The sequence below is a fragment of the Rhinolophus hipposideros genome, assembly GCF_964194185.1.
Source record: "Rhinolophus hipposideros genome assembly, chromosome: 20".
In the NCBI taxonomy this organism is placed as follows: domain Eukaryota; kingdom Metazoa; phylum Chordata; class Mammalia; order Chiroptera; family Rhinolophidae; genus Rhinolophus; species Rhinolophus hipposideros.
Window position 1 is genome coordinate 2,253,735 of NC_138066.1, and position 26,470 is coordinate 2,280,204.

Consider the following 26,470-nt stretch of genomic DNA (forward strand, 5'->3'; position numbering starts at 1 on the left):
TTAGGGTTCTCTCTATATATAGTACCATGTCATCTGCATGTAATGACAATTTTACTTTCTCCTTACCAATTTGGATGCCTTTTATTTCTTTTTCTTGTCTGATTGCTGTGGCTAGAACTTCCAGCACTATGTTGAATAGAAGTGGAGAAAGTGGGCAATCTTGCCTTGTTCCTGATCTTAAGGGGAATGGTTTTAACTTTTCCCTTTTTCCCCATTGAGTATGATGTTAGCTGTGGGTTTATCATATATGGCCTTTATTATGGTGAGATATGGTCCCTCTATTCCCACTTTAAGAGTTTTTATCATAAATGGCTGCTGGATTTTGTCAAATGCGTTTTCTGCATCTACTGATATGATCATATGATTTTTATTTTTCATTTTGTTAATATGGTGTATCACATTAATTGATTTGCGAATGTTGAACCAATCTTGCATATCAGGAATGAATCCCACTTGATCATGGTGTATGATTTTTTAAATGTATTGCTGAATTCTATTTGCTAATATTTTGTTGAGGATTTTTGTATCTATGTTCTTTAGGGATATCAGCCTGTATTTTTCTTTTTCTGTAGTGTCTTTCTCTGATTTGGGGCTCAGGGTGATAGTGGCCTCATAAAAAGTGTTTGGAGCCTTCCTTCCTTCTGGATTTTTTGGAATAGCTTGAGGAGAATAGGTGATAATTCTTTTTTGAATGTTTTGTAAAATTCACCTGTAAAGCCATCTGGTCCAGGGCTTTTGTTTGTTGGGAGCTTGTTGATTACTGATTCAATTTCCCTGGTGGTAATCAGTCTGTTCAGATTTTCCGTTTCTTCTTGACTTAGCCTTGGAAGGTTGTATGCTTCTAGAAAATTGTCATTTCTTCCCGATTGTCTAATTTGTTGGCATAGAGTTGCTCATAGTAATTTCTTAAAATTTTTTGATCTGAGATGGGTCTCTTGCAAACAGCATAAGCATCGGTCTTGTTTTCTTATCCATTCAGCCACCCTATGTTTTTTGATTGGAGCATTTAATCCATTTATATTTGAAGTGATTATTGATAGGTACATAGTTATTGCCATTTTTAAAATCTGTAGTTAGATTGTTTTCATCTTTCTTCTGTTTATAGAAGCCCTTTTAATATTTCCTGCAATGCTGGCTTGGTGGTAATAAATTCCTTTAGCTTATTCTTTTCTGGGAAGCTCTTTTTCTCTCCTTCAATTTTAAATGATAGCCTTGCTGAATAAAACAATCTAGGTTGTAGGCCTTTGTTTTCCATCACTTTGAGTACCTCCTGACACTCCCTCCTGGCCTGCAAAGTTTCTGTACAAAAGTCATTTTATAGTCTTATAGGAGTTCCCTTGTGTGTAACTTGCTGTCTTTCTCTTGCTGCTTTTAGGATTCTCTCTTTGTCTTTAACATTTACCGTTTTAACTATAATGTGTCTTGGTGTGGGCCTGTTTGGGTTTATCCTGGTTGGAACTCTATGCACTTCCTGGGCTTGTATGTTGGTTTCCTTCATCAGGTTAGGGAAGTTTTCAGTCATTATTACTTCAAATATGTTCTCAATTCCTTGCTTTCTCTCTTCACCTCCTGGTATTCCTATGATGCGCATGTTGTTGCACTTGATGTTATCCCAGAGGTCTCTTAAATCATTTTCATTGTTTTTTATTCTTTTTGTTGTTGTTGTTCCGTTTGGGTGATCTCTGCTAACTTGTCTTCTAAGTTGCTGATTCAATCCTCTGCTTCATCTAGCCTGCTGGTAATTCCTTCAAGTGTGTTCTTTATTTCAGTTATTGTATTCTTTAGTTCTAGCTAGTTGTCCATTATGATTTATCTATCCTTCTTTATGTCATCACTAAGCTCCTTAAACATTCTTATCATCAGTGTTCTGAACTCTGTCTCTGATAGGTTGGTTACCTCTATTTCATTTGGTTCCAATTCTGGAGGTTTCTTCTGTTCTTTTATTTGGGACATGTTTCTTTGTTTCCCCATTCTGGCTGACTCTCTGTGTTTGCTTTGATGTATTGCTAGGTAGATCCCCTAGGGTTCTTGGTTTTTGCTGTATTATCTTATGTAGTATGTGTCCTTTCTATTTGACTTGAACCACTTCCTTCTTTTCCTGTGCGTGTGCTCCAAAGGTGACTCTTGTGTTGTGTATATTGTCCTGTTATAGTTGATCTTTAATTGCTTTTGGCTTGTGAGTAGTTGGGATTGACTCCTAGTCTGACTAGTTGTGAGACTTGGCTCTGCCCACAGTGCATGTTCTGCTGCATGAGCGTTGACCACTTAAATGAGGCTTGGCCCCTATGGGCTCTTGTGCTTGTAGAGAATTCCCTCTGGGTGTGTCACTTGTAGGTCAAACCTGGTAATACTCTGGTTTGGTCTGGAGTTGGTCTCTGGGTGTGTTGAATCTTGTGCCTCTTGAGCTGGGCCCTGGCAATTTCAGAACAAAGCAAATCACCAAGCTCAATAACAACAACAACAAAGAAAAAACCAAATACACTCACATGTAAAAACAACCAATAATCCACACTCAACACAGGCAAAAATATCAAAAATACAAAAACAAAACAAAACAAAAAAAGCAGTGCCAGTCTTGGCTTAAGCCCATCAAGTAATCTCCAGGTTGTCCTCTGCTGTACCAAAGAGTCCTCTGTATCTTGTGCAGGCAGAGCCGGTCATCTGGTGCCCAGAGTGACCCTGGGATTTGCAGTTTTAGATGAGTGGGGCTATGAGATCTGGATGGTAGTTTTTACAAAGTCAGTGCAGTTTCTGCTCTATACCGCGGTCTCCTGAGTCTGAGGGCACTTCTTCCGTGTGTGTGTGTGTGTGTGTGTGTGTGTGTGTGTGTGTGTGTGTGTAGGGCGGGAGATTTCTGAGCTGCTGAAAGCCCAGAGCTACATCTGCTGCCTCTGCTGCTGACCCTTGGGAGTATCTCCGCAGTTGTAATTGCCATGCCCTAGGCAGGCTAGAAAAGGTGGGTGCTGGGAATGAAGGAGTCTTCTCTCTCCCAGCCCAGCAGTATCACACTCTTCCCAGCCTCTTCTCTGGGTCAGAGCTGCAAGCTGTGTCTTCCCAGATCCTGAGTGCTACAGCTCCTCTGTAATCTGACACTACTCCTCAGTTCAGGAGCCAGCTTGAGTCCCTGGAAGGGTGGGGGTAGGATTGGGAGAGTGGGGGGAGGGGCCCAGGTATGGTGTTTAAGTCCTTTGTCCAACCAAGGGCCCAGCTGGAGGTCTCAGCTGAGGTTACTGCCTCAAATGCTGCATATGCTGCTCTCTGGGCAGAAGAGATCAGCTGTAGGATGCAGGGAAAGAGCCCACCTCCTGGCTCTTGTGGTCTCTGTTCTGTCCTGGGAACCCCTGCATCTCCACAGCCTCGGATGCTGCCTTGGTTTTCACTCTGTTCCCTTCCCACTTCCCCTGCTTGCCCAATTTGCACACTTTCAAGTAATCCTCGTACCAGTCTCTTAGCTGTTCTGTGTCATGAGCAGAGAGTCCTTTGATGGGTTATAGATGTCCAATTTGTGGTGAGTTCCGGAGGAGAACTCAAGAAGACCACCTCGCTGCCGCCATTCCTATGACGTCCTCAATATTTTTAATAAAACTTCAATGAACATCTTAGGATGAATATCTTTGTATACATTTTTGATTATTTCATTAAGATAAATCCCTAAAAGTGAAATTTAATTACAGTTTTAAATCTTTTGCATATATTTCCATATGCTTTCCAACAGGCTTATAAGAATTTATATTTATGTTTCTCCCTAATCAAAAGATTTTTACACTTTACTCAGATTAACGAATTGTTTACATTTTACCTCATTTGCTTGCCCTATATTATCTATCTATCTATCTATCTATCTATCTATCTATCTATCTATCTATCTATCTATTGCTACAGTCCATATTCAAATACCATCTATTGTTCTGATAATGTCCTTTATAACTTTTTTCCCGCTGGCATTAAGATGTCCTGTCTCTTTAATGTCCTTTGATCTAGAACAGATCCTCAGCCTTTCTTTGTGTTTCTTGACCTTGATCTTTTAGAAGAATAGAAACTATTATATACAGACTTTCCGTCAAATTTTTGTAGCTGATACTTCCTTATGAACACATTCTATCTCTACATTTTTGGCAGGAATACCACAGAAGTGACACTATGTCATTCTTGTCCATCATATCCGGAGGCACATGATGTGGATTTGTTCCATTATTGGTGATATTAACTGATTGCTTGGTTAAAGTACTGTCTGCCAGGTTTCTCCACCAAGTTACTCTCTTTCCTTTTGTGACTAATAAATAATTTGTTGGGCAACTCCTGTGTTTGCTCCCACTAGGGACTCAGTCTCCCATTTCTTTTATATACCTTATTCTGTGTATCAGATTTTCTATAGCTTGTCTTTTAGTGATCCTGGTCATAAGCCAAAATTCACATTAAAAGAGTGATGAATCTTTTTTCTTAATTAACAGTAATTTCTCAAGTGACAAATTTTTAGATAATAATAATTGCTGATCTTTACTGAACAATTACTATGTGTGAGGCACTATCCTAAGCAGTTAGCATGTATGGATTCATTGAATCCCCACAATAACCCTAACAGGTAGCTACTACTATTATGAGATCCATTTTACAGATAACTGAGGTGTGAAGAGGGTAAGCAACCTGCTCAATGTCACACAGCTGATGGGTGGCTGAGTCAGGATTTGAACCCATGCAGTCTGGCTTCAGAATTCCTGTTCCTAACCACAGTGCCATACTGTTTTCCTGTATCTGCTTTGTCCCCACCCATCCCCTCACAAGAAGGGTAGCATTGCTATCAGGTTGGTATGTGTCCTTCTGTTTTCTTAAGTTCTTTTTATCCAACGTTTTTGAGGGATTAGAGTGGCGGTGGGGAAGGTCACCATTTTCGGATTCTGTCTTCTAAACTTGATCCGTTGATGGGCTTTCAGAACAGACCTAGCTGGACTCCTGGCAGTTCACCCTTCCACACCCAGAAGGCAAATGTGACTGTGCAGAGCCTCCCAGTGCACAGGTTGGAAGCTCTTTATGTAGAAAAGCCAGGTGTGTGATAAGGATCACAGCCTGGGGTTCCAGGTTCTTTGTTAGCCTGGGGGCTCCCAGCTAGACAAGGGGATGTTGCAAATTAGTCTTCTCATAACTTTTAGGACCAAGTTTTATCAATGGGCTGATAAAAGCATGATTTACCTGGTTTCTCTTCCCTTGTGAAGGTGCATAGTGAGGCTCAGGATGGAGCCAAGAGGCAGGGCTGCTTCCCTGTTCCATGCTCTCTCTCACTGTTTCCTTTTCCTTTTAGATACCTACAGGCTTCAGCGTGGCTGCCAGTGTCCGGATTGGGAATGCGCTGGGTGCCGGACACATCGAGCAGGCCAAGAGGTCCTCAGTAGTCTCCGTGCTGGTCACAGGTGCTTAGACTTTTTAGTCAATGATTCACCCAAGCAGTCTGTGTCCAGAAAACCCGGTTCCCTGTTCCTCATAGACCTCCTTTTTCACTGTGCTCTTTCTTTGTCATTTTACCCCCAGAGCTCTGTGCTGTAACCTTTTGTGTCCTGCTATTAAGCTGTAAGGATCTTGTGGGGTACATTTTCACTACCGATCGGTGAGTGCTGAGATTTCCTTGAAATGTGAAATCTGTGGTAAAAAAATGGTTGAACAGATGCTTTCACCTTGGGCATCCTGGGGTTGTTGCATCTTAGAGGGTTCCTGAATAATTTGCAATGTCAGAAACTGACTGATGTTACCTGGGAAGAACTGATTAGCTATAGGAACTAATTTATAATCTAAAGTGCCAATTTAATGGGCATTGGTGGAGATACATGCTTCTGGTGGTCAGGATACTCATGTATTTTAAAGAAGGAAACTTCCTTTTTGGTACCATGATAACATTTTCAGTTATATATATATATATATATATATATATATATATATATATATATTCAGTTATATATATATATATATATATATATATATATATATATATATATATTGTTCCAATGGCAAGAATCACCTTGGCATCTCAGAATCTGCCAGAGTACCTGCTTTGTAGTATTTGCATAATATATTTGTCAAACTGAATTGAAGTTAAAATCTCACCAATGATCTGTCTTTAAAAATCACATTATCAGATTAATTACTGAAGAAGACATCTTAAGCAAGATGAATCCCTTTAACCATGCAGATTCTGTTTGGTTGGTTTTGTTGCTTTTATCAGTGAGGCTAGCTTGTGCATTCTGACTATGTAGATACATTTTGGGGACACCTCTTATCTGGGATTATTTCATCAACAGTTATAAAATGTAAATTGACTTCCATGGATTCAAAAAGCAGGTGGAGTGGACATAACTAAGTTTCACAGTCCGTTCTTCCTCCATCTGTCTTTTGACTTCTGATATTAGGTTGTCATCTTTCAGCCTCAGCCATTTTGCAGTGGGGAAATAATATGTTTAACTGTCCCTCACTTCAGAATGAGTAGGAAGGCAACCAGAAATTGTTCTTATTTTCTTCAAAGGGAATTAGAATTCACTTTATCAGAAGTGTATCCTGCACTGATGGCTTCAGTAGGAATATGGTAAACATTTGCTTCTGAATCTGTCCACTTCCGGAAACCATGCAGAGCAGGAACAATGAAAAATAAAAGGCTCACAGACTATACCTTTGATGAAATTAGGATACATAGAAAGCTTGCAAAATCAAATTATTTGTAAGCTGGCTAGGATTAACTGAAATTGGCGGAATCAATGACATAGATTCTAACAATGACATACATACCTAACCTAGTCAAAGAGAAAAAAGGGAGAGAGCACCTCCAAGCAAAGTAAAAAAGGGGGAAATTAGTAAAAAACAATAGTTTTTTAAAGCATAAGAGACTATTTTGCACAACTTTTGCAAGTAAATTTTAAAACCTGGAAGGAATAAATATTTTCTAGGAAAACAATTTATCAGAACTTACTCTAGAAAGCACAGAAGATCTAAAAAGGCTCATTTCCTTAGATGAAGTAAGAAAAAAAATTTAAAAATTTCAAAAAGCACCAATCCCAGAGGAATTTTTATAAAGTCCTTTAGGAAGACTTTATAAAAATCTTACCTTTAAAGCAGAAAAAGGAAAATTTCCACATTCTGTTTATGAAGCAAATATTACATTGGTACTAAACTCTGACAAAGTTTGCACAATAAAAAAAATCACAGACCAATGTCACTTATTAATATCAATTTTAAAATAAAAAAATATTAGTGGACAGAATTCAGCAGCACATTAAAAATAATATAGTTTGATGGAGTATAAAAGTGAATGTAATATATTAGGTGGAAAAATAAAAATGCAGATTATCATATAGAGAATGCTATCATATGAAATATTACAGTTTAAAAGGAGAAAATAAGAATACATATCTGTATTTTCTTATATTTTCATAAACACTGCACAAATACAGACAGTGATAAAAATTGTTACCTGGTTGGCTTGGTGGTCATAATGGGAGGACTGGGAAAGGAGTGGAAGAAGATTTTTCTCAATTTCTTTTTCGTATTGTTTGACTTCTTTTAACCATTTGCATGTTACCTACTCAAAAAAATAAAACTAATTTTGAATAAAAGAACTGTATTTCTCTCCTTTATTTGCGGGGGCGGGGGGGAGTAATCATCTTGTTCAGTGTTGGATTTCTTATTAATTCATTGAACAGATATTTATTGCCAGACAATGCTCTAGGTTTATCTGTTAATCACTCAAGGGTATTATGAATTTTTTGCCTCCCCTGGTCAATGACATCATTTTTCTAGTTTCCCTTACAGTGTAGGCATTAAAATCCAACTCTCCAGCTTTAGAGGTTAGGGCCCATTTCTAGGAAACAAGGAAAATTCTGTAAACTATATCTATGGCCTTTAGAACTTCCAACCTTGGTTCCATAAGGAGAACCATAACTCTTATTTTCTTGTGCTTCATTCGGACACACAATGAAACTCATGTGGAATCATGTTAAAAGAAGGATGACACTATAATCAAAATTGTATTTGTTTTTTGTGGGGGGGAGGAGAGGAGATCAAATCATTTGATTTAGTTGTCTACATTAACCAAATGGACTATATATTTTTTTTTCTAAAAGTCATGAGATACAATGTAGAGTTGGTTTCCTCTACAGGCCCAAAACAGTCGGGTTGTCCCTGAATAGGATGTTGGCTAGAAGGCATGAGCCTCTTTAGTTACACACAGAAGCCAAATGCCATCACTGGGGAACTGCAGAGTTCACTTTTCCAAATGTTTGTCTCCTCCTGATCACCATGTGCCTTATTTTCCTAACAGAGAAATCATTGCTCTTGTGGCTCAAGTGGTTCCGATTTATGCTGTTTCCCACCTCTTTGAAGGTCTTGCTGTAAGTATTATGCAGTATTCCCTTAAGCACTTTTGTGATCTATGTGTTTCTTCTGATGATGGTAAATTTAAATGGAGGAGAGGGGCGGTGGCAACAAGAACACTGGCAACTGATCACAAATTTGAAGTCAGAGTCCCCTGGAATGGGACAGGTGAGGGATTTGGAGTCTTTCAGAAGCATCAGCACCGTTCACACTGATGGATGTTATCTGTCTACAGTGTACAAGTGGTGGCATTCTGAGGGGAAGTGGAAATCAGAAAGTTGGAGCCATTTTCAACGCCATTGGGTACTATGTGATTGGTCTCCCCATCGGGATTTCGCTGATGTTTGCAACCAGACTGGGAGTGATTGGTAAGCTTTAACTGTGGACAGGTAGAAATGATTTATTTGCAGGCCCCAGAAACCACTGTCAGAGCACATAGGCTTTTTTCAAGAGCTGTGGGACTTCGGAGGTCTCCCACATTACTCTATGCCCTGTCAGGGAGAGCAAGAGGGTGCAGGAGGTAGCCAGGGACTCAGGGCTGCATTTTCATGCCCCTCTGGCCCAGATGGACCATCTTCCACACTGACATACTTGAGTGGAGCAATGTGACATTACTGTTTATCTCCCTATCCTATGTTGTTGAATGCTCACTTCTTCAAACTTGGTAACAGCAGGGAATGCTGAGAAAGCATTCAGAAACGTACCTCTATCCTTTGGTGACAGCCCTTGTATGGTGAGACCCTGAGAGTGAGACTGCAGGACTGACTGAGGCCATACTGGAGTGTTTGGAGTTGAGACAAGGGAATATGTAGGACAGCCTTTGTGTGATTCTTACAGAACTTGTCTGTAGTGCCCATTGTCTTAGCCCATGCAGAATTCACAGAGGGCAATGCATAGGGGATGACCCTAGAGCTGTGCTCTCAATGTCACCTTCATCGCCATTCTGCAACCTCCACCTCCCACCTGGTACAACCTGTTGAGCCTTGTGTCTTGTGGGTCTCCCCACAAGGCTATGGGTATGATGTGTGAACAGCACAGAAAGAAGGCAGGGGTGGATGGGACCCTTTTATCACCTTACTACATTTGGAGGAAAGAACTTAATCCACAGGATCTGAAATTACCAGAGCTAACTTTTTAAAAAGTAAGGAAAGAAATGACTGCCCAGCTTTGATTTGTAAAATAATAATTTAGAATACATTGGCAGTTAATAAATTATTATATTAAAATTTGAACAAATTATCTTTGGGTGAAGTAGTGACTGACTTAAGCCTGGTTTGTTTTCATCCATCAGTACTAGGCAGACTCAGAAGCAATGAGAAGTCATCTGATACCTAGAGTGAGCTTCCAGTCCGATGTGTCCCATGATATTGCACATTTTTCTCAAGTTCAATAATATTTTAACGAAAAATACATGAGATGTTCAAAGAATGGAGTTGCCAATGCAAAGTTCACTGGGTTTGCATCATGGTGCAGAAAATTATTTAGCTGAGTTTCTGGCATTACTCGTATTTTAAATTTGGCAATTGCAAAGCTAAGGAAAATATTAAAGGAATCCACTTAAAAATATAGATGTATTTATGTCCCAAGTGCTGTACTAGGCCCATTAGTTTATTTAATAAAGCATGCCTACTAGGTGCAAAGCACAGGGAGTTAGGAATCACTTAAAAGAAATACTGGGGTACAAACTTAATGTTATAAAATAAATAAGTCATGGGGATGCAATGTATAGCATGGTGACTATAGCTAATTATACTACATTGTATATTTTAAAGTTGCTAAGAGAGCAGATCTTAAAAGTTTTCATCATAAGAAAAATAGCTATAACTATGCGTGGTGATGAATCTTAACTAGATTTATTGGTGATCATTTCACAATACATTGGACGCTTGAACAACAGATGTGAACTGCACAGTTTCAATTATATGTGAATTTTTTTCAATAACCACAGTAGGCCCTTTATATCCACAGATTTCGCATACATGGATTCAACCAAATGGATTAAGAACAGTATTTTCATATTCCCAACAGCAGTTTCCCAACTGCAGATGGAAAATACTATTTTCCAAGGATGCAAAGGGCCAACTGTAGTTAGGTTTTGGGAGAGTCAAAAATTGAAGCATTATATTGTATGCCTGAAATGATTATAATGCTATATGTCATTTACATCTCAATAAAAAAATGGTGTTGGGGACTCTGGGGAGGTGAGACCTCGGTGAGAAGACTACAGTCAATCCTGCCGCCCACCACTTAGGAAAAAGTATAGTACTAACTCGTTTTGAATATTGTGTCACCTCTGGTAGGGTTTGCAGGATGACTCCCAAAGGAGCATCAGAGTGCCACAAGTTCTCATGGACAGCTCCAGCAAATTATAATGGCCACCATAATTCCCTGGGAGGTTTTTCAAATACACAAATTCCTGGGCGCTGCCCAGGGAATTCTGAGAATTATCCTGCTTTAGGATTCTTAGGATGAGTCAAACAGAAATCTTTTAAATATTGTATAGTGAAATTACTGGAAATCTAATTCATAACTTTCAAATTACAGCTGAAGATAGCTGCTTATATTCCATTTAAGATGGGTAGGGTGAGCTCGTAGTTTGTTTGGATTGGGAACACTGGATTTGAAAGAGAAAGCATATGTGTATATATATGTGATTGGTATGACTCTTAACAGAATTTGTGGGAGCGTTGTGGTGGCTGCACACATCTTGGAGCAATGCCCACTGTCTTAGCCTACACAATTGGCAGGATTCACGGAGGGCAATACATGGGGGATGACCTGAGAGCTGTTCTCTCAATGTCACCTTCATCGCCATTCTGCAACCCCACCTCCTGCCTGGTACAACCTTTTGAGCCGCGTGTTTTGTGGGTCTCCCCACCGGTCATGTGTGTGGTGTATGTGAACAGCACAAAAGGAAGGCAGGGGTGGACCTTTGTATATTCATTCTCTCACAGCTATTGTTAGAATTTCTGATTTTGTCATTAGTTCACTGTTGACAAAAACAACGACGACAACAAAAACCCCTCATCCCTTGGGGTCTCCCTCTGTTTTTGTGTGGGTTTATTAGGTAGAGTTTGTATGGTGCTTTGAGATGTACAAGGCTTTTCCCATCTTCCATTCCCGCTCAGCCTCTCCTTTTGTGTAATCATCTTTCTGAGATAACCCTGCCCTGGGAGTTCCTGAAGTTTGTATTTGAAGCAAGTAAGATCCTGCAGGTAGCTCCCAGAGAGACAGCTGTAGCACTTTAGATGGCTGGTGACTTCTGCATTTTTAAAAGGTTAGTCCACTTTTTTGAGGAAAATAGGGCACAGTAGTTTGATAGTATTATTAGAAATAGGAGGCTGTTTGTCCTGGAAATTTTATTTCCCTGTAATTGTCACTTTACTTAGTAGCCAAGTAGTATGATTCTGAACATTTGTTCTGAGATCCAAAACCCCAAGAAGTAGCCTCAGGGAGCACTGGGAATCCCAGAACCTTCTGGAAACCAAAGGAGAGAGCAGGATAGAGATCTCTGGCTCCACCTCAGCCATGAAAGCAGATTCTCAAAAGTGAGGTATGAGAAATATACTATGCAAGGGCAGCTGGTTTCCCACTGAAATAACCTCTATTAAATATTTCCACTTCTAGGTCTGTGGTCAGGGATCATCATCTGCACGATCTGTCAAGCTGTGTGTTTTCTAGGCTTTATTGCTCGGCTAAATTGGGAAAAAGCCTGTCAACAGGTAACTATGCTCATTGCTGTCCCAGTAGTCGTTCCTCTCTTAGAAAATAAACAGAATCAGCTTTAGTGCTCTCTCTCGCTCTCTCTTTTTCTCTCTCTCTCGTTCTCTCTCTCTTTCTCATTTTGGAAGGTTCTTTTCTCTTTTTATCAGGACTACTACATTTTTGTTGTTATGTTTTAACTGCATTTAATTCAGATGTGAGGGGCCAGATGACCCTTGCTTTATCCATTCCCCGTTGTTTATTCATTGAATAGAAAAATAAGGGTTTCCTTTCCCCTTTTATCCCATGCTAGGCTACCGCTCTTGTGCCTGAAAACCAATTTCAGGACAAGATTTGGAGCTGGAGAGAAAGGTGGACTGCTGTCAAATTTATCCTGATAATTTTTTATGATCCCAAAATATTCTGTTATTTGTATGCATATTTCTCTCCAACTTTCTAGGGTCAATGTGGGGTCTGAAAAATAGGTGATAGATAAAAGAGATGAAGGAAAAAGAAGGGATACTTCTAAATGATCTTGGTCCCAGTCTTCCCTCTCAGCTTGTGCTTTTCTGTCCAAACTTCCCCCACCCACCAACCCCACATCAATCATTATGAAGGATGATTCCATACTTGTGAACTAGAGAAGTTCCAACGTTACATGTCAGTTAAAGAAAATGGCTTGGCTTTTCCTAAACTGGGAAGTCAAGTCAAATATGTTAACAATACTATGGTAAAGCTTGTGGATTTACTTTGCATTTCATCTTCTAGGCCCAGGTACATGCCAATATGAAACTAAACATGTCCCAGGATGGAACTCTCTCTCAGGACCTACTTTATCCAGGTATGATATAAGTGCCTCCACTCTTGGAACAGGACTGTCGAGGTGGTCCGGGAGAGGCAATTTGTGGGACACAACTAGATTTGCTGCTGTGAGCTCCCATTTAAATAAGGCAATAATGTTTCAGAAATAAACAATAGAGTCAAGAAACACCCAATTTAAGGGAAACGGACTTGAAGTTTGTTGCTCTAATTGCATATATTAACATACTGTTGTAGATGATTAAAAGCTGCAAATAGCCAATTCCTTGGTTAATTTATGGTGCTCATACAAGCAGACCACAGACTTCTCTCAGGTGATCCTGTGCTTTGACTGTATTTTGGAAACTGACATTTGTATATTTGTTTCAATGGGGTTCCCTTGTTTGCCAGGCAAACGCACGTGGGCTTTACACAGATTATTGTTTTGACTGTTGCTTCTGGTGAACATCATGCAAATGTGTTAATCATTTTCCCTCTGTCAATTTAGTAATCCCCTAGGTTCCCAGTTCCTGAGGCAGTTAGTTGTGCACTTACACTAATTCTCTTGCCCCTTTATAACTAAAACCCCTTTGAACTCATACATTGGATGAATTAGTCAGTGGTCAATTCTGTTGTTTCTGCCAGTTCTCATTCATGTTGTCACCCATGTGCCTGTTTATCTTTTGTGTTCCAAACTTTGTATTTGAAAATTTTTGTCAAAGTAATTTGAGGCCTAAGATGATATTGTTTGTCTACAGAGAGGATTTTCCTTTGCTTCTGTTGAACACTTAGGGTTACCAGCAGTCCAGAGTAATTTCAGAAATGGAGGTTTCTGTACTACCTGGCTGACCCCAAGGTGACCAGTGTAAGGGCTGGTTTACTTCTGGTTCATCCTTAATTCTTGGATGCAGCCCTTCAGAGTTTCAACCTGAAGTACAGAGGGGTTTACTTTGGTAGGTGCTGAGCTCTCCAAAGTACTGCTCGGCCCAGATGGAGAATCTCAGGTCAAAAGCGGCCCCAAAACCTCGCTCACTTCTCTGGGTTTCCAGCTTGCCCTGGTGACTTTTCATTACACTGTTAACCCTCTGACACCTTTAAGATGATACTTTTCATTTTTTTTTAATCCAGCCTTCATAATTATCTGCAGAGAAGGGGTTAGTCCAAGTTTTCTACCATCTACCATTTGTAAAGTTGGGATAATAGTACTTACCTCATACTATTGTTGTGACAGTTAAGTGAGCTAACACATGTGAAGTGCTGAGAGCAGTGCCTGACTCAAAGTAAGCATTGTGCAAGTGTCAGCAGATATTTTTCTATTCAAAATTATTTTCTCTCAGGACAAGGGCACTGTAACATTCCTAGTATCCACTTATGCTTATTAAGAAGTTGATGCCAATCTTACTCTTGCTCCATTAGGTTATCTGCCTATATTTTTCTCCTTGGAAGCTTTTAGAATATTTTCCTTATTCTTACTATTCTGAAGTGTTCTGAGACCAAATCTAGGTCTGAATCACTATCCTGCTGGATACTTAGTAGACCTTCTGGCATAAAGATTCACATCTCTCTTCAGTTCTGTGAATGACCTTAAATTATTTCTTAGGTTATTTTTCTCCTCCATTGGCCTTATTCTCTTTCTGAAATGGTAATATGGGCATTGGCCCCTTGAAAATTTTCCTGATGAATCTTAACTGAGATAGCTACCGCACTTCTCTAGTTGTTGTGATGAGGTAGAGCTCCCTGGAGGATCCTACAACAGTAGGATCCAGTCAGTGTGAGTGAGTGAATGGAGAGGCACTCTGAGATAGAATTTCTTTTATTTGTCTACTGTAGCAACTGCTTCTGAATAAACTTTCTCTCAGCTAGTGCACATGTACACATCACATTTATATATCTTTTATACTGATAGAAAAACAAAATCCTTTTAAGCTGCTAACTAAGTTTTTTTCCCCCTCAGTGGGTCCTGAAAACCATGGAGAAATTTTAACAAGAAATGTTGAAAAAAAAGACAAGGCCCAGTTGGATCAGCAGATGCACCAAGAAGGTCTTCGGGTCCATCCAAGGGACATGACAAAGTTGACAAAGAGACAGTTGGTGCTGCGGCGAGGTTTCCTGCTCCTGGGAGTCATTTCAATCTTGCTAGTGGGGATTTTAGTGAGAGTATATGTCAGAATTCAGTGATGTGGCAAGAGAGTCAGGTCAAGTGATACTTTTGAGCTCACAAAAAATCCATAGGCCCAAAGGCAGGATTTTGTTTTGTTAAGGTAATTCAACTGTGCCCATGGACTTCGAACTGAGAGTTCAAAGGTATATTTTCTAATGAGGAAAAGGAACTAAGGTAAATACTATGTTGTAGTCCAAGATAATGTCTTAAAGATTATATTAGAGTAATAATTCATCCACCACTGTCTCAACCAAGGACCACTGTGTAGTGACTTCATCCATCTATGGCTTTGATACTCTGCTTCCTGTTTTTTAGACACAAACCCTTGTACTGACTGCTTAAGGATTGTTACTGTCTGAACTATTTAAAATATATGTTACAATATATCTTTTCTTGTGCCTTAGATTATTATTCAACGGGAAACAGCATTTGTTAATATTCATTTGGGGTCAAATTTCAGGCACTCATGGCACTGGAGATACTTAATAAATGAAAAGGGGAGAGACATTATTTCTTCTTATTCAGAAGAACGAAGACCAATGGCATCAATTAGCATGCTTCCTGTTAAGGACCTGTCATAATATCCTTTTGGACTGACACGGATTGGCAGAAGCTAAGAGGGATGAAGCTGAAGGCTAAGGCCCCACTGGGAATTGCATTTCATTTTTCTATTGTGGTAGGAATCCCATGGAGAGAAATAAAGTGTTTGAAAAGCTAACTGAAGGAAAAAGTCAGGCCCTTTCCTATTTTGATAGAAAAAAGAAGGGGTTATAAAGTTGGAAGGCAGCTGAAATGAAAAGAGGCAGCTAGGAATGGGGAGACTGGATCCTGGCAGGCCCTATTTATCTCCTATTCTTGTCTTTAAAAAGACACGGGGTTTTGGTGGCAGACATGGTATATATCCAGGTAGTTTTGTGTGGGCGCATCTCAAAAAGAGATTTTATGAATGCTCCCTTCTCCCTGGCCTTCAAAAATAATTGGGAAAATCTTTGGAGCTGTGGGAGTCCAAACAACCATTGGTAAATTCCTCTGAGAGGGAGAGTCCAAGTACAACGTCTCAATAGCTGCTGTAGATTAAGTAGTAACCGTAGTTGGATTTAATCTTCCCAGGCCTAGGTCCACAAGGTTAACTCAGTAAGTCTGAGTATATATTAAGTACGCAGGCTGCTGGGATGGATACAAAAACTAGGCATGGCTTTTGCCCTGAAAGAACAGATAATGGACAATATCAGAAAATTTAGCTGCAGTGAGTAGAAACAACCAAGGGCAGACTTTGGCCAAGTCTGCCTTAAGGCATCTCTGCCCTCAGTGCTTCATGCTTTGTGGGTCTGTAAGTGGAGGGTCATTTTCCAAGGAGAAGATAAAGGCTTGCACTGAACATGGCCCTCCCGATTGGGCCCCAGCAATGCACCCCCTGTCCAGCTCTTTGTTAGGGAGACCGCACACCCCCTCTTCATTCCCTCCCCACTGGACACCTAGCTTTCTAGAGGTTTCTCACACTACCTTCTGTTCCCCTGGCCTGGCAGCAACAGTCCGGATAGGGAGGCTCATCCAACCAGCAGCAAATTAGTGCAGTAAGGAGTTCATCTCCCCCACCCCCACCCCCAGGGGAATAAACTCTAAAACAGCCCTAAACCGAGGCAGAGGGAGAAATGTTACCAGAAATGCCAGCAAAATGCTCTGGAGGTGCAAAGGAAGGATATTGGAATAACCCAACTTTTGGCACATTTTATTTTTCTGACATACATAGTAGTAATTGTTGTATCATCTTTTATTATATAGTCAACCATTGTAAGGGGAAAGAATGACATCAGAGTTCAGCTTGGTAAAACCTTGTTGACTTTGATCAAAGCAGTTCTGTCTGACTTGACTGTCAGATGGACTTTAAGCCACTGAGGAAGAAGAGCATCCCAAGCCAAGCAAAGTCAGTCAGTTTATCAGTCCCCCACCCCAAATGGCTCATGTGACATTTTAAAAAATACAAAACTTTTCAGAAATTGACATGTGTCATCTTTTTCTTTTTCTGGAAGGCCAAGGAGTTTCTTAAGCTTTAGCTCTGACACTTCCCTGGGGTGAAAATCAGAGCAGGTGTCTTGGCATGGGCGCCTCCCTGGGGTCTCTGTATGTAGTCTGTCACTGACCCCTGGGGGCTAGAGTTTGTGGTCTTGGTCAGGCAAGAAGTTAGCTCACCTGGGGGTGACATAGCTGCTAAATGTGAGACCCGGATGAAGACGAGGGTCTTCAGCTCCCCTCCCTCCATTCTGTTGCAAAACCGGATCTGACCCTTACCTGTGGGTTGCCATCTGTGCCCTGGGTTGTCAAGGGCTCTGGGTGAGGACTGGGCGAGAGGATGACACAAAACTCATCTCATTGAGCCAACCTCTCCACACCGCACTCTGCTCCTCTCACCCCGCGCGCAGCCCACGCCCACCATGGCCTACATTCAGCAGCTGGTAGGAAGATGGCACTTAGTGGAGAGCAGAGGCTTTGATGAGTACATGAAGGAATTAGGCGTAGGGATGACTGTGCGAAAAATGGGTGCCATGGCCAAACGAGACTGTGTCATCACCTCTGACGGGAAACACCTCACCCTAAAAACTGAGAGCACGTTGAAAACAACAGCAGTTTTCATGTAACCTGGGAGAGAAGTTTGAAGAAACTACAGCTGATGGCAGAAAAATTCAGACTGTGCAATTTTGTCAACAGCGCATTAGTGCAACATCAGGAATGGGATGGCAAGGAAAGCACAATAACAAGAAGAGTGGAAAATGGGAAACTAGTGGTGGAATGCGTCATGAACAATGTCAACTGTACTCTGGTCTATGAAAAAGTAGAGTAAAAACTCCATCATCCTTCTGGACAGGAATTAGCTGCGCAAGTAAACAGGCTCAGTTCAATGAGCAAATCTCTCCATGCTTTTTTTTTTTCCATCACTGTATTCAGTTATCTTTATCACAAACATTTTACATGCAACTATTTCCAAATGGTTAATTAAGATCGTCCCTTTGGTTATTAATAAATGTGTTTATGCTAAAAAAAACCAAACCAAAACAAAACAACAACAACAAACAACTCATCTCATTCCTTACTGGAGGACTAAAGCCTGGGGGTTTTAGTTCTTTGCTCTCCCTGTCCTGACCCCACTCTTGACTCAGCACCCACTGATGCATTTCCATTCCTATGCATGTCACCAGGTGACCACTTGGAAGTGCTTAACGCACTGGGCTTTCCCTGCTCTCCCAACACTCCCTCGACTACCACCATTGCAGGCGCTCCCGATGTTCTCACCACTGCTCTGGCTGCTCGTCCTCACGCGTTACCATCGGAATGACCTAAACTTTCTGCGACTTGCTCAAGGTGACCCATAAAACAGGAGTAGTGATTGTAACACTATGTATGTGAAGGGCTTGGGACAATGCCTGCATAGAGCACATGCTCAGTAATGTTTGCTGTTAGTGTTATTATTGTTAAATGCACATCACAGATCAGGGCATCGCCTTATATTAACCACAACTTAACTTTTAAATATAGAAATTGTAACACACTGTGTTTTTAAAGAAAAACTAAGTTGTAAGCTCCCCTGCTTGACACAAGGTGATCGTGATCCGTTAAAACGTACATTTTTGTTTGAGAATTGACAGGGATAGATGTGGACACTCATTTGGTCTGAAATAAAGAGCCTCAAGTGTACAATTGCTCCTAGAGATATTTGTCACCATTCTTTGGTTTGAAGGGAGCTGTTTGATAGTGACTGTTCTCACCTCATCTCCTGGATGCTTGCCGTACCTTGTCTGCTGTTCTTTGCAGGTTGTGAAAGTTAGTGGGATTTCAGTTGGATCTGGCTTGGCCTATGCTTATGACACACTAATGTTTCAGGTGAGGACCACCCTTCGCCACTTATCTTTTATGTCAGTTACCTTTCATATTAGCGACACTCTAGAGGACTGTCCACTCCATGTTTTTTGTTGCCTTTTCTTTGTCACATACTATGCTTCTGACAGCTAGAAATGCAAGGAGAATTGGCTTTACTAATTCTGTCCTATCTGATCAGGGATCATGTTTCCCTTTTTCTTTTCTGTTTGCTGTTTCCCACCCTAAAACTATCCTCCTTCACCCACCACCCCACCTCCAACTCGCTACCTCCTCTCTTTCAAGCCAAGATTCCTGAAAGTGTTCTTTGCGCTCCCTGTCCTGACCCCACTCTTGACTCAGCACCCACTGATGCATTTCCATTCCTATGTATGCCACAAGGTGACCACTTCGAAGTCCTTAATGCACTGGGCCTCTCCCTGCTCTCCCAACACTCCCTCAGCTACCACCATTGCAGGAGCTCCTGATGTTCTCACCACTGCTCTGGCTGCTCATCTTCACTCTGGTGTATGTTCTTCTGCCCCTGAGATAACCCCTACTCCTCAGAGGCCTCTTGGCCTCAACTTCTACCAAGGTACACCTGCTCCCTAGCTTCTGCGCCCGCCATGTTGAAAGCCCACATCTCTCTCCTGAGGGTCAGACTCAAATGTTGGTTATGTCCCAGACGTCTCAAACTCAGCTTGACCAAAACTAAGCTTATCAGTTTTTTCCACTCTGAACTGTTTCCAAATACACTACCCTCTACTCAAGCCAGAATTCTTCTTCATCCTATCTCCACATTGTTTCTCTCCATCCTGATTGCCTGCCATGGGATTGGGAGCTCTAAGTTGGTGTGCTAGCATAATCAGAGGAGAGGCAGATTCTGTCGAGGAGTTTTACTCCTGGCTCTGTTTCCCATCTCGTCCACCCAATTTATAATCATAGTGGTTTCCCTACTAGACACTGAGCTCCTTAGGGAAAATAGCTAGAACCCTTTCAGTCTTTGAATCCCTGTGGTTCAGCATTGTGCTTGCTATATAGTGGGTACCCTGAAAATTTTTTAAATGAGAGAGAGAGAGAGAGAGAGAGAGAGAGAGAGAGAGAGAGAAAAGAGAAAATGGATGGATGGATGGATGGATGGATGGATGGATGGATGGATGGATGAGTGGATGGGTGGATATATGATGGATGAATCTGCCTTCAAACCCAAAGCCTGGGAGAGAGAGAATAGGGTTATGTGCCAGGGAAGGCGCAGCATTGAGCATATGTGGTGTCTCCTGAGCTGTTGCACTCAGCTTCTCAGCGGTTTGTACCTGAGGGCATCCTGAGATAGTTTTTATAGGGTAAGCTGAACATGGCTCTAAAGGACTTCATGTAACTTGAGCCAAAGTTAGCTCTAGGTTGGCATGGTGTAAACTATGAATATTTTTAACAGTTTTTCTGTAATTTTTTTTTGCACCATTTCAGTCATTTTTATTTATATAATACTTTTTTTAAACAAAAAAGACTGTATCTTTAACTTCTTTCCCTACCTATCAATGTATAATGGACATCTTTCTGTATTATTAAGTATATTTCCATAATAGTGCATTACTTCCCAAACTTTAATTATTTTTAAAAAGATTATATAGGTTAAACATATACAGAAATTTTATCTAGAAAAATATTTGAAAAAAGTGAAAAAAATCGCTAAAATTTAGTCCCTCCCCCTCTAAAGTTACTTCTATTAACTTTTTGGCAAATATCCTACAAATACTTCAATCTATGTACATTTACACACCTATGCAATTCTGAAATCTACATATGGTTTTATTACGTTTTCCTCCCATTAAACAGTGTGTTTTGGAGAACACATTGAATGAAATAGGTATACACATTCCCTTTTAATATTTGCATAATATTCCATAATATGTCTTTTATATTTCCATTATTTTATTATTAATTTGTTTCCATTGTGTCTTTTAATGTGCTTTAAGTTAGACTTATTTGGTAGTAAGAAAGAGACAATTGTTCAGGTTATTTGAAGAAAAAGGAGCCTGGAAAATATAATTGAAGCCTAGCTTGGGTCAAGGCCATTGTGGGGCCTGGCCCCTTCACCCCGTCAGGATCTGTTTCTCTCTGGAGCCAGCCCCATCCTCTCATTGCCCACTCTCTGCTGTGGTTTTGCTTCTCAGCTGCTGCTCACTCATGGCTCCTGTCCCCTCATCACTCTTAAACTTTGGTTAGACTATGTCATTCCTCTGCTTAGAATTCTCCAGTGATCCCATCTCACTGAAGGCCACTAGACCTGCTGCCCACTCTGGTTCCAGCGGTGCTGAAGGCCCTGCTGTGCCTCTCCCAAATGTCCACCTGGCTTATTCTTCCAGCTCCCACAGGTCTTTGCCCGCTATCACCTCAGTGAGGCCTCCCATCACCAGTTTAAAAATTGCACTCTTCCAGACATTTCTCCAAAGAGGACATACAAATGGCAAATAGACATATGAAAAAATGCTCAACATCACTAATCATCAGAGAAATGCAAATAAAAACCACAATGAGATATCACCTCAACCCAGTCAGAATGGCTGTCATCAACAAGACAAATAGTAACAAGTGTTGGAGAGGCTGTGGAGAAAAAGGAACCCTCATACACTGTTAGTGGGAATGCAGACTGGTGCAGCCGCTATGGAAGGCAGTGTGGAGGTTCCTCAAAAAATTACAAATAGAATTACCATATGACCCAGCAATCCCTCTCCTGGGTATCTACCCAAAAAATTTGAAAACATTTATACATAAAGACACGTGTGCTCCAATGTTCATTGCAGCTTTGTTTACGGTGGCCAAGACATGGAAACAACCAAAATGTCTTTTGATAGATGAATGGATAAAGAAGTTGTGGTACATATACACCATGGAATACTATTCGGCGGTAAGAGAAGATGATATAGGAACATTTGTGACAACATGGATGGATCTTGAGAGTATAATGCTAAGTGAAATAAGTCAGACAGAAAAAGCAGAGAACCCTATGATTTCACTGATATGTGGTATATAAACCAAAACCAAGAAAAGAACAAGACAAACAAATGATAAACAAGAACTCATAGACACAGACAATAGTTTAGTGGTTACCAGAGGGTAAGGGGGTGGGGGTGGGAGATGAGGGTAAGGGGGATCAAATATATGGTGATGGAAGGAGAACTGACTCTGGGTGATGAACACACAATGGGATTTATATATGATGTAATACAGAATTGTACACCTGAAATCTATATAATTTCACTAATAATTGTCACCCCAATAAATTAAAAAAGAAAAAAATTGCGCTCTTTCTTCAACACGTTGTCCCTCTTCCCAGATTTATTTTTCTCCACAGCACTTACTTACTCTAGATAGGTCTTGGTTGTTTCTCTTGTTTATTGTCTGTCTCCCTTTCCCCCTAGAAAGACAGCTCCAAGGACTCCTGCTGCTTTGTTCACTGCTCAGCGAATTCCCAGGGCCTTGAAAATGTCTGGCACACAGTAGGGAGTCAAGAAACATTTGCTGAATGAATCTGGATGGCTCTAATATGGGCCCTGTCTTCGCACCCTTTTTTCCTTTTTTTAAAAAAAATAAATTTTTTTTGTGTTTTTTTTTTTAATGGTGAATATTGCAGAACAGTGTGTTTTTCCAGGGCCCATAAGCTCCAAGTCACTGTCCTTCAATCTAGTTGTGGAGGGCGCAGCTCAGCTCCAAGTACAGTCACCGTTTTCAGTCTTTAGTTGCAGGGGGAGCAGCCCACCATCCCATGTGGAAATTGAACCAGCAACTTTGTTGTTGAGAGCTCATGCTCTAACCAACTGAGCCACCCAGTCGCCCCTCTAGAAGCTCAGCAGCAGCTCATTGTCTTCATTCTAGTTGTGGAAGGTGCAGCTCACTGTCCCATGTGGCAATTAACCAGCAACCTTGCTGTTCAGAGCTCACGTTCTAACCAACTGAGACATCCAGCCACCTGTTCCCGCACCTTTTTAAGCTCTGGGGTCTGCTCTCAGCGCCTTTCATGTCTAACTGTCCATGTTCCAGGAGCAAGGGATTCATTATCCCGGGGCATGTTTGAAATGCCACTGGTGCCAACTGGCTCACTGGCTGCCCATGACTCAGATGCTCGGTGGGGAACTGATGGCAGGAGACTTGGCTACCTGGTGGCAGTGGTGGTGGGCAGGACACTTTCCCTTGGGGGGCTGTTTGTAGTGTAGGTGGTCCAGAACTTGGCCTGTCCATTACATGGTGGCATTCCTTATCATTGTATTTGTTTTGTCGAGACCTTTGGAGGCAAGAATCTAAAATGCGTGGGGATCAATCTTCGGAGAGGAATCCTCGTCTTGATGCTGTGCTGCTTTCCTTGCTGGGCCATCTTCATCATTACTGAGCATATCTTCCTGCTCTTAAAACAAGATCCTGAAGTCTTCAGGTCTGCAGCGTCTCTCATGTCATTGTCCCAGATTCAGAGTAAGTGACTATTCATCTTAGGCCTGTGTTGACCTGAATTTCGGCAATTTACCTGGATTTGAACCCTATGGAAAATTGAAACTGACTGTAGGCCACAGAATCCTTTCTGGCAGGGACTAACTGATGTCTTTCCCAGAGTGACAAGACACAGGATGAGAATATAATACTTTTGGCCCCAGTCTGCCTTTCCTGGAGTTCCTCCATTTTAGTGGTTTGCCAATGCACAGAATATTTTTGACAGAAGTAGGATAGCAACACAGTTGCCCTCTCTTTTGTTTCTAGACTTGGGTTTTTTTAACCTACAATTCCAGCATGTTCTCTGGTATTTAGGATACATTAGGATACATTAGGATACAAGGGTTACAAGGAGGCATCTCTTTCCTAGAAGACTGTTGGTCTTGCTTCACTATGAGTTACAGCTACAGTCCTGACCCTTTCAAAAATTTTCTGAATTTTGACCAACTTTTAGTTCATTTTGCTGTGTTCATTCCACCTTTTCTGCTAAGAATAAGCTGAAAAATGTAAAGTCAGACTTCCCCTTTGAAATCAGACATTTAGTAGGCCTCATGTAATATTGACTTATGTTGAAGAAAAACAATCACCTAAAATTTGTTTAAAATTTCTCCCACATAAATTATTTTTAATTTTAATTTTTAGAGAATATGGATTCAATTTAAAGACTTCCCTTAAGTGTCAGGATATTCTTGTGAAGCAGCTCATGAATGTTGTCATGGTCGTGGTTCCCCTCCTTTTATTTGTTTATTTTATCACAGTGCTGTTTGTGCAAAGGTTCGACGTGTTTTTTTTTTTAATTTTTATTGGGGAATATTGGGGAACAGTGTGTTTTTCCAGGACCCACCAGCTCCATGTCAAGTCGTTGTTTCCAATCTAGTTGTAGAGGGCACAGCTCACTGGCCCATGTAGGAATCGAACCTGTGACCTTGGTGTTATGAGCACTGTGCTCTAACCACTGAGCAAACCAGCTGCCCCTAGACATGTATTTCTTGGGCCTGTCCTCCTTACCTTTCTGATTCTCAGAACCTGTGCAACTTTGATGTCCAACAGCTTAAATTAAGTACAAACACTGATGAAGGGAAAAAATTTCCTTCCTTATTCTGTGGTTACTTTTGATTGCAAATTGATCATATGTTTCCTGGGTTCCTCTGGGATTTGGGGAAGTACCACCAGCTGACATTCTGTAACCATTCAGATGTCAAGCAGCAAGCAACTAGAGTTTGCCTTTGTCAGTTATTCACTGAGTCTACTCTGGAAAATTCCAAATAGTTAGTGTCCTGGCATTTGATTAGTGTGTGTCCGATTCTCTGAATTTGAGGTCACATATCAAGAGGAAATATCTTATTAAAAACCAGAACTGATGTAAACTGTTAGAATTATACTTTCATATTAATGAGATGTATTTGTATTTCTATTTTATCTTACAGGCATCATTTCTGTTCCAGTTGCAGACAAAATATTTACAAAGTCAGGTACAGATTCTTTTTATATTTTTACTCCATAATATTGGAAATGTGTGGTAAAGATCCTCAGGGAATTTTCCATAAAAGTAATACACTTTCTTCCCCCTGGTATTCTACCCAGAGCTCTTTGTTTGGGAGATGTGGAGTCTTATAGATGGATTTGTCCAGCCTGGGAGAGACGCCCAAATCGATCTGTCAGATTCCTGCAGGTCACCTGTTGTGTTTCTCTGCAGCCCCCACATTCCACCTCTTACCTCCTCCATCGTCTGGCTGCTGGCTTTGCATCTAGCCTCAGGCCTGGCTCTTATACCTCTGTTTTAGAGGAAGAAGACTCAGAGTTCCTATGGCCACATTTCCAGCAGTGCATGGGCTTCCCCAGGTCCTCACACACCAGAGAGAGAAGGGAAATGGAGAAGGCTGTGGGCAGGGGTGAGAAGCTGAGCTCTGCTGCCTCACTGTGTCTCCCCCTGAGTCCAACTAACTATGAGCCCTCCATTTGCCTACATGTTACTTCTTGTCCAAAGAAGCCATTCTGCTTTAATAGTGGTCAGCTCTGTTTATATGTCGGGGGAAAATGATGTAGGAGTCTCACTTAAACAAAATGTTTATCTGAGTACAAGTGTAGGGAAGGCAGAAGATAAAAAAAGAAGTGAGTAACTGGCACCATAACATAGGAAGATGAACATTTACTACATGCCTGCTATGAGGCAGGCACTGCTGGGTGTTTTGTGTAAGATAACCTAATGAACCCTTGCTGAAACCCTGCAGAGAGGTTAAGTAACTTGTCCCAAATGTCTCCTAAATGGTCTTTCCTTTATACCTCATGCCAGGACCCTATTTCCTTTTCCTGTGATTTCCCTCTTTTCTCTAGATGTTATTGTGATGGATACTGACCTACCAGCTCATTCAGAAGCACTTACAAACTTCTGGTTAGTTTCAAATCTGCACCAAAGGAGGAGACTTATTCAAAGGTTTCAACTCCTGGCTGTTGCAGTCTTGAGTTACTGCTGTCATTTAAAACCATTGCTTATTTAACACTGAATGTTCAGTTGAGCAACAGTGTAGGAAAAACACAATTTTCCTCTTATGTTTCTCCTTTACTCTCACACCCATAACACTTCTGACATCAGATGTGTGGGACCTGTCACACACACACACACACACACACACACACACACACACACACACACACACACACACACCAAGCAATTCAGAGGCACCAGATGGATGTTCTACAATTTACTTCAATTCTAACACAGATTACAGGCTCAGTTCTACAAGACAGCTCCTCGCCGCCCCCCCACCCCCCCAACACACATACTTCAGACACCAGTCGAAGTCCAGGCTGTCACCTGTACCTGGGCTTGTGACTGATTGGATGTACACCAGAGCCTCCCATGACCCCCTTTTTGGGTTTGGTTAATTTGCTAGAGCAGCTCAGAGAACTTAGGAAACGGTTTACTTACTGCTTACCAGTTTATTACAAAAAGATAATAATAAAGGATACAGATGAACATCCAGATGGAAGAGATGCACAGGGCAAGGTATGTGGGAAGAAGGGGCATGGAGCTCCTATGCCCTCTTAGGGTGTACCACTCTCCCAACACCTCCACCAGTTCACCAACCTGGAAGCTCTCCAAACCCAGTACTATTGAGATCTTACGGA

The 26,470-nt window shown here is 41.1% G+C and overlaps 2 protein-coding genes and 1 pseudogene across 5 annotated transcripts in view; all 3 read left to right on the top strand.

The window, feature by feature from the left end:
- Nucleotides 1-17,004, top strand: part of SLC47A1 (solute carrier family 47 member 1) — a 47,045-nt gene extending 30,041 nt beyond the window's left edge. For 2 of the 3 annotated variants that reach the window (XM_081028469.1, XM_081028470.1), the window contains 7 exons: nt 5,297-5,405; nt 5,524-5,599; nt 8,297-8,366; nt 8,585-8,717; nt 11,977-12,071; nt 12,820-12,892; nt 14,804-15,514. In XM_081028469.1, coding sequence (XP_080884595.1) covers nt 5,297-5,405; nt 5,524-5,599; nt 8,297-8,366; nt 8,585-8,717; nt 11,977-12,071; nt 12,820-12,892; nt 14,804-15,027 — 780 coding nt within the window. In that variant the 3' untranslated portion in view covers nt 15,028-15,514. Of the gene's footprint in view, nt 1-5,296; nt 5,406-5,523; nt 5,600-8,296; nt 8,367-8,584; nt 8,718-11,976; nt 12,072-12,819; nt 12,893-14,803 lie in introns of all 3 variants that reach the window. The other variant, XM_081028468.1, reaches the window with a different exon arrangement.
- Nucleotides 17,005-17,442: 438 nt separating this feature from the next.
- LOC308488583 (fatty acid-binding protein 5-like) lies at nt 17,443-17,849 on the top strand (annotated as a pseudogene). Its single transcript has one exon. The product of its transcript is annotated as a fatty acid-binding protein 5-like (transcript).
- A 439-nt stretch (nt 17,850-18,288) lies between these two features.
- Nucleotides 18,289-26,470, top strand: part of LOC308489273 (multidrug and toxin extrusion protein 2-like) — a gene marked incomplete at both ends in the record, with an annotated part of 41,218 nt that continues 33,036 nt past the window's right edge. The window contains 4 exon segments of the mRNA XM_081030159.1: nt 18,289-18,367; nt 18,744-18,886; nt 23,140-23,280; nt 24,769-24,813. Coding sequence (XP_080886285.1) covers nt 18,289-18,367; nt 18,744-18,886; nt 23,140-23,280; nt 24,769-24,813 — 408 coding nt within the window.